General features: G+C 39.1%; 1 protein-coding gene across 2 annotated transcripts; it reads right to left on the bottom strand.

The window, feature by feature from the left end:
• Positions 1–1,710: 1,710 nt before the first annotated feature.
• Positions 1,711–11,345, bottom strand: serbp1a (SERPINE1 mRNA binding protein 1a). 2 transcript variants are annotated; one of them, XM_042482557.2, is made up of 9 exons: positions 10,979–11,345; positions 8,941–9,124; positions 7,631–7,771; positions 7,422–7,490; positions 5,203–5,277; positions 4,839–5,007; positions 4,051–4,092; positions 3,722–3,928; positions 1,711–3,090 (listed from the first exon to the last, which is right to left on the bottom strand). In XM_042482557.2, the coding sequence occupies exons 1-9, from the start codon at positions 11,232–11,234 to the stop codon at positions 3,034–3,036; spliced, it is 1,200 nt and encodes a 399-aa protein (XP_042338491.1). In that variant the 5' UTR covers positions 11,235–11,345; the 3' UTR covers positions 1,711–3,033. The 2 variants fall into 2 exon arrangements, with proteins under 2 accessions (XP_042338491.1, XP_042338485.1); XM_042482551.2 differs by having other exon boundaries at positions 7,422–7,493; positions 10,979–11,344.
• Positions 11,346–12,674: the final 1,329 nt, after the last annotated feature.

Raw genomic sequence — 12,674 nt, 5'->3', positions numbered from 1 at the left:
AGACATGTATTGTCTCAAAGGTATACATGAGAAGCGTATGTAAGTACAACTAATGTCACTTATGACATGCTTTTCAGTTTTATTTGGTAGATGACTGATATACAAGGTAAAGTAAGATATCAGTTGAAAAATAGTGCTGGAGGATTTGATCACTGATGCAAAAGCCAGTATTTCTCTCAGTGGTGATGTCGGGCCTGTGGAAAGAGAAGGAGAGGTTACATAAGTATCAGCAATAAACTCAAACTGACAAAAATGTTGGTAACTTCAGGAAGATATTTTTAGCCACTCTGCAATAAATAAATGCTAACCAGCCTTAGCATGTAAACAAGATAACATTAGCTCCACAGCAACATCACAGTAACAGAACATACAACCTACAGTATTAAAGTGCATTAATTAAAAATATTTTTCAGCTATAAAACAGAAATGAGGCTAACTCACCGGTTTGGAGTCCTTTCTTTGTATCATGATTCTCCTTTCAAGACTGCGCTCATGGCAGTGAGCTTGGTTGAGCGTGCGTACGCAGCGTGTGCATGAGCAGTGATCAACACTGCGTAGAGCCTCAACACTGGCTCTGATTGGTTGAGCTCTGCGGTGGATTTCTACAAATCCCCACCAAGAGGATCCAGAGGGACATGTTTTTTTCACAGACCATGTCTCATGTATTCATCTGAAGATATTATGAATTATTGAGTTATTTTGACAAAAGTTATCAGCATCATCTTTAATGTCAATGCAAATAAAGTGATTTCATATCTGCACTTGTCAGCACTGACAGTTTGGTGATATTCCCTGGTCTCTTGTACGGCCTACTTGTCTGGAAGAGTGTCAATGGATTTACTGAGTATTTGAATATTTACCAGTGACTACATTTACATGCACGCTAGTAGTACAATATTATTCCTAAAATATACTGCATTTGATACAGGTCATGTAAACTGCATATTATGTTCAGATCTTCCAAACCGGGCTATCATCCAAATGTAGCATAATCTAATTAGGACGTGGTCTATGCTGGTAGTTTTTACTATGTATTTTTTTCTGTATAAACTGCATTGTCTATGGAGGTTTCTACTGCAGTTTGCAACACAAGGCGTCTTGTCCGTTTACAGTCAGCTCTGTGCATTGGCATGGATGTGCTGAACACAGACCAACTATCCATCAGTTTGCAAGGCTGGGGTAAAGATGTATGCCACAAAGAAAGCCCACACCTACTTTTAAACATTTCGAAAGACATGTATCAACAGGTTTGTGGATATGCGCAAATATTGCAATGCTGACCTTTTTTTGATGAGGTGGTGAAAGAAATGAAAGATGGACGCTGTGTTCAGACGGCCCAGCAAGTACTTCAGCACTGGAAAATACTGACAAAATCCTATTTTGGCACAAAGAAGAAAAATGGCATAAGCAGCTCTAGCGTTCCACTTTTCCACATTTTTACACGATGAATGACACTAGGGCATGTTAATCAGAGTATACATGCCTGCATGTAAACAGCAATGTTAGCGTTTTCTTTTCGCTCCCCCATTATCCATGTAAACAGTTAAGAAGAAATATTGCCCTTTTTGAAATGCGCGCAATGTCCCTCTCTAGCTGCACTGCAAAATAAAGAGAAAAGCCCAAAGAAAACAAACAAAAAGCAAACCTGCTCATTTGTAAATTAATTAATTTTGCCTGTGCACAGGTAGAATTAAAAAAATTGACAATGCAAAAGATTTATCGACCATCTTTATTTACCGACAGAGGTCTCTAATAGCAGGGCTAGAATTCACACATTTGTGGGGCACTTCAGTTGCTCCACACAATGAACGACTGTATTTCTTTCAGAGCAATTATGCAGTGGTGCCACTGTGGAGGCTACAGGGCAAGTCAACAGTGGAGGAAAACGTCAGCACAGAACAGACTGCAAAAACAAACTGAAGCTGGGCTGACTTTACATCTGTGGAAGGTCGCTCGAGTGGAGTGCGTAAACAGTCGGAGGTCTGAGGGCTTCAAGAAGACCAAAGCCAAGTGTGTAAAGACACTTCCTCTCCGAATCACTCTTTAAAGTAAAAACAAAGGCATTAATTGACTTGCACATGGCCGGTGATCAAAGATGAAATTAGCCGGAAGTAAGATATTAAATGGTGAATAGCAACCCAAATACATCCGAAGTCGGAACACTTGAAGTAACTTTCGGCTAGAAATTAATCCACATGACAAATATCTCAGGATTAACGCAAATTTAGGAAGTAATTCACCAATGTGTTCCTCCAAAATGACCTAATGTTCCTCCTTCAGAACATTTCAGTACAAAAGAACCTTAATACAGATTTAGGCGCCATTTCATCAATGCATTCAAATGTAGGCAGTGACACCTGATCAAAGATCGAGGTGTGGCCTATTTGCACCATGTGAAATACAGTCTCTGAAAGAATTTATGAAAATAGTTAAGATTTACAGGTCGAAGATCATAGAAGAATAGACCTCCTGTATAAAATATAAAACAATACCCCAGTGCTAAAGAAAAAACTCCATAAATCTCAATGAGTGAAGCTGTAACTTCATCACAAATACCTGGTGCGGCAGAGCTTATGAGCTTGGGTCGAGCTCCACAGTGCTTATTTCAAAGCGAGCAAGCAATGGCTTCACACCAAGCTAAAGACACCCTTCTTATGCTTACACTTCGAAATGCATATTTTCAAGCAGCAATTACAAAAATCTATCAATGGACAATGCATAACCTCTGAAAAAAATACTGTATGAAAACATCCCTGCTACTTTGTTTCCAAGTACAAAACCTCTACCAATAAGTTGCTCCAGAGTAGCAAGAAGTCCTTTTCTTTTTTTGTTTTTTTTTTTGTTAATTTCTGTTTTTTTTTTTCCATCTTCGTTTTGTTTTTTATTGGGTAAAACTCAGTCCTCATGTTGAGTGCCATAGTTAATGACAGTCTTCTCCATCATTTCACTTTGCTGAAGGATCCAGGAACATGCAAACCTCGTAGTGGAGGTGCTCAGGAGGCTCCTGAAGGCCTGAGAGACAACAGCTGGGCCTTAGGCCAAGGCTGGGAAGGCCTCTGGGTCGTCCACGTTGGGAACCGACACAGAAGACTGAAAAAAACAAAAAAACAAAACAAGATTAACATCAACAACAACCAACATTAAGTAAAAGTTAGAATATTAAAAAAGATCTGAAGATATGCCCAACATGTAGAGACGTTTCAAATACCTGAACTTCTATGGCCCGATACCAGATCCAGTACAGAAAGTACAGATCCATTTCCATTGTGTTAAAAAAATTATAAAGCTGTATACTTCTAAACCCATTTCCATGTCAAGACGCTAAAGACAAAGCAGAGGCTATCTGAAGTAAGTTTACAGACAAGTGTTTTTCAGATTTTCTATGAACAGTAAACAGGGTATCGACCACTGGACTAAGTTTATTAATAAATGAGACGGTATCAGACTGCTGCATAGACTCACTGATACCTGATCCTGCATTTTAGGGCAGCATCTGAGGCATTTCCGGAATTGATATTTTTATTATTTATTTATGTCTTACAATTAATTCAAGTGTCACTGTTTAACTCACAGACAGGCCGAACTCTAACCTCTTATTTACCTTTAGGCAGCCTTAACTGAAGTTTCAGTGAGACAAAACATATATATATATATTCTCAATGCAGGTAGTTGCGTGCTACAGACATGACTCAACGTCTATGGTTCCCAAAACATTATCTACCTTTTCAGTCCTTCCTCCACGTGCCGGCCTAGTGGCGTCGTCCCTGCCAGCACCAGGTGCACCAGGTGCACCACCGCGGCCCCGACCGCCACGGCCACCGCGTGGTCCACCGCGTCCGCGACCTGGACGGCCCAGGTCTCCGAAATTGATCTCCAGCTGAGACGTGATGTCATTGGCTGGCTTCCGGAAGTGGTGCTCATCCTCAACCTGAATTTAACATTAAAAAAAAAAAAAGCCAGTTTTGATTTTTGTATATTTAAATCTTTGGGCATTTTGTTCATATGTATGATTTGAGCTCCAAGAGTGCGCGACAGCAGTGGAGATTTTACCTTGTGTTCCTCAACATCGTCAATCACATCATCTTTCTTATCCTGCGTTGGAAAATGAGCAAAACGATACAAAAATTAAAACAACACAGTACTGCTAACAACAATCATAAAAGCTTACTGACTCAGTGTGGGTCTGAGCTCATGTATAAATGCCATCAGCTTGTGTCTGGCTTGAGTAAGAGCAGTCAACATTTGCAGACGGAACAGTTTCAGTCTGAATTGTTCTACGTGTTGAATAAAGGCGCAAAACGAAAAAATGAAGGAGACAAATGTTTTCCACACGTGCAGATGCAAACAAAAACTATTCATACATGACTACTGCTGTTACTTTTGCTTTCAACTGCTGAAATTTTGGTTATTTCTCGAGAGATTTTCTCCGCATGACATCTTAAGTATATTGTAACAAACAAAAATCGAATTAATTGACACTGATGTCAGGAAGCTACAAAACTCCCACAGTCCTGTGGTGTGAGCATGTGACCTGAAGCTATTTGGGACCTTCAAGCGCTCATTTAGCAGCTAATTCAGGGAGTGACTCTTGTGGTAAGCATGACCACCTCACAGTTATTCACAGGAAACTGATGCAACACTTGGCCTGATCTGTGTGAACAAATAGCAGTTTACTAACCGAAAACTCAGAAGTGGATTTTCCTTGGTAACAGGAACAGGTTGTAGGTGTTACTGTTTTGTGCCTATTTGTACATTTATTTTTAAATGTCTACAAGATCAAGTCTATCAAACTAGTCTCTGAATTTTATGGTAAAATACGAAGCCATGGTTTAACTCACTTCTGCCTTGGACTTGTGCAGCACAAATCCTTTGTTCCAATCAGCTCCCTCATTGGCCTTACGGATGTTGAACTCCACCTTCGCCCGCTCCTTGTCCTGCATGGCCTTCCATTCATCCAGAGTCATCTCCTTGGGGCCTTCCTCCTTTACTTCCTCAACCTCATTCTCCCTTCAACACACACACACACACACACACACACACACACACACACACACACACACAGTGTCACAACATTAATGTTTCATATAAATCCAGTTTGGTGAAACACTAGTGACTTTACTACACAAATTCTAAGTCATGAATCTTTTATTAATTACAGCAAAATCTCTTCACGATTATTCGTTAAGACAAAAAACAACTTACTTGTTCTCAGAGTCAGCAGGTGGGTGCTCTTCTCCTTCAGGGTTCTCTTCAGTGACGTTTGATTGGTCGAGCTCGCTACGGTGAAAAGCAAAGCTCATAAGGTTTGGTATTAAGAACCAAGCGTCTTGTTGCCATTTCCATGCACGGCAACTTGGTATACGACGTAATATTAGTAGTTTTACTGCTGTGTTAAAAACGCTGTATTTATGACAGCGCAAATATTTGGGATGCACCCATTAATCGGCCACACATTGATATTGATCGATAATCGCCACGTTGACGGCCACAGGCCTTTCGGCAAATAATGTGACATTCACCGATGGCATTGGCTGATGTTTTTCCATTCTGCTCTGTCCTAAAAAGTCGGGCTCACAACAGGCTGCGTCCCATCTTCACAGGGACAAGAGAAAACGTGTTCAGGACAGACATCTTCCCCAGGACAAAAAGACGCAGTAAAGTCGGCGGCCGGAGCCATCTGCTGCTGCACTGAAATACATTATGATGCATTCATGCTCTCTTCCCTTACAATTAGTACTGAGCACAGGTAAACTGTAACGTTAAACCTGAATAATTAATGTTTAAAGGAGAAATGTGTTGATGTTTTCACAGAAATATAAATTAGATACTGGAGAGAAAACTATTCTGTATGAGCAAAAAGACTATGGAGGCAGTTATTTATTAAAACAAGTTTTTCATGTGAAAGGTTATTTTAACATCAAAAATTTAGCCCACCCCATTTATATCTATGACTTTCAACTCATAATTAGTAACAGTATCACAGTATCAACACCTCTCTAAAACAGGTTCAACAAAAATGTATTATAACCCGAATGAAGGAAGGAAATATTGCAGGACCTTTGCAATCATTTTAGTACTTCATAAAGTAATAAGTGAGTGTATTTTGATTTATTCTCTTACTCAAATACTTTGACACGACTCTAAACCAGGAAACGATGCGATTTGGAATCAATGTGCAGAATCAATACTGACAAAATCTGAATACTCAAGTATGCCAAGACTCGCCTATACTACTGTAGTGTATGATGAGGATTCCTGATAAAAAGATGCCTTAACGAAATGGAAACTTCTCTTGGAGATCCCTTAGATGACCTTCGGGGTCAGCTTATGGACCTGAATGCCCTGTTGAACGTACAATTCTGGGCAGATATTTCAGAAACGGACAATTTACGCAACCAACGCGTGACATACCCGCACATCTGCAGACTGTAAGAGAGGACCACACAACTGATTTTCGTATTCAAAGTAAAATGTACTTTGAAATGTTGTGCGGTGATCTCATACCTACAGATCTTTGCTTACAAGCCGATTTAGAGGCCAAACTCACAAACACAAGCTGTGCCTGTGCGTGCGTGTGTCTGTGTGTGTCTGTGGAGGGTTATGACCTTTCGTAACCCTCTGCCAGCAGCGTGCCACACACTGAAGGGAGACTCTTAATACAGACGTGCATTTCGATGTGCATCTCCTTTATCTGTACCTCGATTATCCCTCCTATAAACACCTGTGTTTGCATATGCTAGGTTGTTCTGTAATCATGCAAATTGTGATTTTCTAATTATAGGCTTTGTTTTATAGACCTTTGGTCATATTAAAGTACTATCATACTTTGTTATATTTTGATGCTAGTACTTGTATACCTTTACTCAATTAGGATTTTGAGTAACCTTTAATTGTATCAGAGTGTTTTTACACTGTAGTGCTACGCTCACTTATTTTTACACATATTCATTATGTTTGTTAAATGTGATTAATACTGTTTTATTCAGTTACGGTCTGCCAAGGAATTATTTGGTTTTCTCACGAGTGTTTGGTCTCGATCAGCAGAGGAGAGGATCATGGCTTCAAATATTGAAGGTTTGAAGGCCGTCACTTTGAATGCTGTCATAATGCATCATAGATGTGGACTTCATAGAAAGTGTTACCAATAATCTAAATTAATTGTTGATTTATTAATTGATCCCCAACTTAATCCTCCAAACTATGCATCTCCAAAAGAGAAATATTTAAAACACTATCAAAGTGTTCTGTAAGGGCACATTTATGCTAAACGTTAGGTAGGAATAAAGGCGGAAATCTCTGTTCAGACTCTGCGTTCATGCACTTGCGTTTGAAATGAATGCATCTATTTTCATACATAAAGGGAATATATATACGCATGCAAAATGCAAAGTTCATGTTATGTTGCATGTGTAAGAACTTACTTTAGTTCATCCTTGACGGTGCCCCAGTTGTGAGATCCACTTCCACCACGCTTCTCCTCACCTTTCAGACTACTGAAAGAACATAAGCTTTAGCCAGGATCGTGACACAATTACTGCATGAAAACAACACAGCAAAGTGCCCGACAGACCTGGTGTAAATTCATATTTCATTTATTTTAACGCCACGTAAGATGTGGAAAAATACTTACGATTTGTCACTGCCACTGTGTCTGTCAAATTCACGTTTTCCTCGGGAGTCAAAGCCATCGTTGCGACCCATGCCACGGCCTCTTCCTCCACGGCCGCCTCTGCCGCCGCCCCGTCCTCTCATCGGCCTGTCACCAACGGGTCTACAGAAGGACAAACCACATGGTCAAATCCTCTTCAAACACTACTCTAGAGTAGGTCATCTATTTTGATTTGCAAAGTTTTTTTTGTGAAGAGCAAGAATACCAAAGAATGACAATAGCTGTCTGAAAATTAGAACATTTATTTAGTTAATTCAGATTAGTTAAATTAAATCTACATTTAGTTTAGCCTGAGGTGACTGATGTTTGAAGTTGGTCAGAATCTCCATTAGAATATTTCACTTTCTGTAGCAACTTTGCAGAAGTAAAGTGATAAGGATAAAGAGGTGTGTGCGCCTAAAGTAGTTTGGGCAAAACTCTTCAAAGTGTTATCATTGTCACCAGCGCCTTCAACAGTTGCTGTTTGTGCCCCACCCCCAATGATTACTGATGTTGCCCCATGTGGAGCGAGAAATCGCCATGTAAAAAGGTTTCCATAGCTGAAGTTAGATTTAAGACTGATTCCACACCACTTGGACTGAAATTTAAGAACCAACATCACTTCAGGTTTGGGAAAACTTTGCCCAAAAGTTTATTTCATGTCATGACAGAGACGTATAGAGCAGAGCTGGAAAATATCTGGCCATTGTGAGAAAGCTTTCTTTGCAATTTTGTGTTTCTTACTCTGCCTCAATTCCTATTGTGCTGAGTTTGAAAAATGTTTTGCATAAAATACATTAAACCTCATATGCATTGACTTGTAGTGGATTGAACAATGCTGAGAAATCTTGGTTTAAAAAAACAAATTTGGTTGATTTTGCACTTCTCCTTGTTGTCCAGAGTACAGTGAAGCTAGAGAGGAGACAGAGAATCCTTTACTCTGAGCATCCCAACCAGGCACAAAATAAGAGACAAGTTGGTTCAATTATCCTCATCTGGTGACATTAATACGAGAGGAAATTGTTTGTTTATTTTTAAAAAATAATAAATTCATTTATAAAAACGGATGTCACCAAATATAAGATTTCGAAATAGAACTTCTGAGGAAAAAGATTCAGAAAATCAAACTCACATGTTTTAGCATTTGTAAGACTTTTGTACAAGTGATTTAAGACATTTTAATACCAAATAAGGCCTTATTTTTATTTTTTTCCTATTTTCACACACTGTTGCTATTTAAAAAAAACAAAAAAAAAAGAAAAGAAAATATTTTAATTTGAATATGTACTCACTTTTCCACAGAGAATTCGCCTCCCTCGGGCTTCTCGCCAGCATCACCAGCAGGCCTCTCAAAGCGCCGCGGTGGCCGCCTGTCCATGGGCCGTCTGTCTGTAGGGGGGCGCCCCTCTCCCTGGCCGCCCTGGGGTCTGGAGCCATCGCCCTCCGGCTTGCGGCCCATTCTCCTCATGCCGGCACCTAGGATTGACCACAACAGGAGGATTAGAGGACCAATAGCAGTGACAGATCGGGACCCACTGCGGAGCCCCAGACGAGAGAAAGAAGAGGAGGCGATTGTTCCGTTTAAATGGAGCAAATGATTCCAATTAAAGTGAAGAATTAAAGAACTAAAGCAGCTTGAATGATGCACTTAAAAAACTGTGCAACTATATTCTGTCTGCAGCATAATGCCATTACTACAACAGTGAGTGCACAAAAAACTATCAACAAAACTTAGCAGAGGTGAGTAATTTTACATTACGAAAGATTTCTAGTCTGACTGAAAAGTGTTGTGATCCGTTAACCCTTCGAAACTTGGATTGACAACACTTTTCCCAAGTACTTAAACCTTTGAACATTGAGATAATTGCTTTGATGTCTTTGGAAAACACACTGAGCATTTTGAAAAGAAAATGTCCTGCAATGCCCAAGAAATTATTGATTTAGAAAAAGCTAAAAAGCTAGAGAATTTTTTTCTTAAGATGAACTTTATTAAAAATTATCAAAATTATATTTAAAATTATTTTAAGGAATTATAATTTTAAACCCTTTTTTTAATGTAATTTCCTTGTTTTTGTTATTTACTTTCCCATTTTTTGGTTGCTGGTGGGAGGTTTTTTTTTTTTGCTTATTTTTAGATTTTTTATTTTTTAATTTTTATATTATTTCTTCTCAAGTGGTTCATTGCTTTCTTTACATATTTTTCAAAGAAATCAAACCAATTTTCCCAGGTTTTAGAGGGTTAAATCACCTGATCACTGACATTGGAAATTACGTCCACATCATTTTTAACACTGCACGGCACATACATGATAGACTGCTGCTGGCCCAGTATGACACAACAAGTCCCACCCATGTCAGCTACCAAAATAGACACACTACAGGGCAGCAGCTGGGTGCACCAGTCGGCGCACCTGTCTCATCTTCTCTCAAGCAAACAGATATGAGCACGCTTGGCAGAGTTGCATGATAATGGCCAACTAACTGCTTCAATTCTGCAATATTACTTATTAAATCGAGGTAAATAAAGACATACTGCAACTCCAAAATATACACTTCGAGTTATTTTTTTGAGTATACGCGATACATTTTGTATTATGACAATCAAAAGTGATTTTATCTGGTTCAGCATAAATAGGAAATGAGTGATCTGAGGCCGGTCGATCACATGTACTGAGCATGTATTTTGCGCCAATGGGAAGTGGCAGTTTGGAGGCTGTGCTTTAACACGCCCCACACTTCAACCACGAGGTGCATCACCATGAGAGCAGAGCTGCTCCAAATGTTTGACAAATACACCTGCAAATCCACCACCGTCCCAAAACGTGTTTACTCCTTTTCACACATTAACAGGTTATAATCTCACGCGGATCCATTAACAAAAGCACTCGAGTAATGTTTAAAATCGTTTTAAAAACCAGTTTAAACGATGTACTTCCGGACAGTTCTGGGTAAAATATGCAACAAGTGGGCTTCCTGACAGTTACAACTTTTTGGGATTATTAGCATTAAAACTCCTTAAGGCCATTTTCTGTATTTGGACCTAGCGGGCTTTCGGGTTCAGCCTGTTCAACCAGGCCGATGGGGGTGGGGGACAGGCCAAAACAAGTTGCAAACTGTTACACACTGAATCGGTTGAGTCCCAGTGCGTTAACACTTTTGAATAAATGTCACCTTTCCAGAAAATGACAGCCAGCAGCAGCACAAAAGCAGCCATGCGGACCTCATGTCACGGGGGCTTATGAACCAGCTAGCAAGCAAGCAACTGTTAGCCTAAATATTTCACCTGCTGCTTGACTAATTCAGACGTAAAAAGCGTTAAATTTATCTCACCATCTTTCTTGAGTGGCACCGGTGCCTGGGTCTCCTCCTTCTTGTCAGTCAGTGGGGCCTTTCTGTCTTTTTGGGACTCTTTTTTCGGCTGCTTGGCAGCCTGCGCTGCCGTCTTGGCGGCACCGGGAGCAGCAGCCTCCTTCTTCTTCACTTCGGCTTGCTTCAGCAGCTCAAACGGATCCGACTCATCGTCAAATAACTGGTCGAACCGATTGGTTATGGCACAGCCAAAACCTTCTTGCAATTGTCCGGGCATGATGGCGCCCCTTCAGCAGGATTTTCCTCCGATTCTACGAGGCTTGGTGCGAACACTTCGCTAGATGAAGCCACAAGATGGCTGGGAAAAGGACCTTCTTCTCTTCCGGCGCGATAGACATCCGGGACCTTGATGTTGGCGCGGGTGGGGCGTGTAGTTTTTTTCAGGGAGAGATGTTAAGGAATAGCTCAATAAGAGACTACACTACCCATAATTCCAGTCTTTCTAGTAATGCTACCCTTGCTAGCTCCTGTAAAGACAAGCATGGGTGCTCTCATACACTCTTGTTTTGATTCCTCAGATTAAAAAAATGATAGTTTATAACTTTTAACTACAACAGTTTGTCGGTTTTAAATTAAATCGGGCTCAACTGTTCCATCACTGCTGTTTTATTTGCACATAAAACCTTTATTAACTTGTAATGGAGGCGGCAGGTGCATCTGTTTGCATCTGATGTGTAACAACTGAACAGGGAGATGAGCTGAGATAAGCTGAACATGTTATGTAGTAATTAATAACAAAAAAGACAGTGTTGGGGAGTAATAAGTTACATATAATTAAGTTACAAAATAACTGTTATCAATTACAGTTACTAAAAAGAAATATGTTTATTAAACGTATCACATTGTTGGTGATTACAAGAAGGTTACATGTAAATATGTATTTTTTAGGTCTTATATGGCCTTTTTTTGTAGGATAAAGAGTTTTAAAAATCAATAAAACATATTTACAAAACCAAATGAGAGATAAAAACTGAAATATTGACCTGTATAGGGTTCATTATTTTTTATATCACTATGATATAAAAGAGAACAAAGACGTTATTGTTGCATACTTTGCTACATTTAAACATGAAAAAAGTCATAATTTTACAACCTTACACATCTTTACATTATTACTTACACATCTTGCTTTATTAAACCACTTTTATTTGTTTATTTGTGTATTTTGCAAAGTGCCTTAATGGCATGAGCTCTGTCAACATACCATCATATATTATCTTAAATAAAAGTTTGTTTTTTTTTAAAAAAAATGCAGGAATGCCATCTTTTGGCATAGCATATTATACATTTGTCTGCATTATTGCATTGTTTAAAACACATTTGTTTGAAAATAATAAAAAGGTAACCAAATGTAATAAGTTGCATTACTTTGATTAAAATAGTTTTAATTAAGTTACATTTTTAACAGGGTAATAACAAATCTGTAAGCTGCTATATTACAAAAGTATTCTTACCAACACTAACAATAGACATCTGTTTCTAAGCGTAACAGTAACACACATCTCAGACTATTAGTACTACAAGTATTTAAATCCTTTACTTCAGTAAAACTACTCCTGTAAAAGTACTCTGTCACTGGTAGAAATCTTGCATTTAAATTGTTACTTAGAAGTCTGTCAGGAACATTTATTTAACTAGGATATTAAAGTGATAGTTC

This window comes from Plectropomus leopardus, chromosome 5, assembly GCF_026936395.1.
Source record: "Plectropomus leopardus strain MGB_pleo_1.0 chromosome 5, ASM2693639v1, whole genome shotgun sequence".
Lineage (NCBI taxonomy): Eukaryota > Metazoa > Chordata > Actinopteri > Perciformes > Serranidae > Plectropomus > Plectropomus leopardus.
The sequence above is the reverse complement of the archived record's forward strand: the minus strand, read 5'-3'. Positions and strand labels throughout refer to the sequence as shown.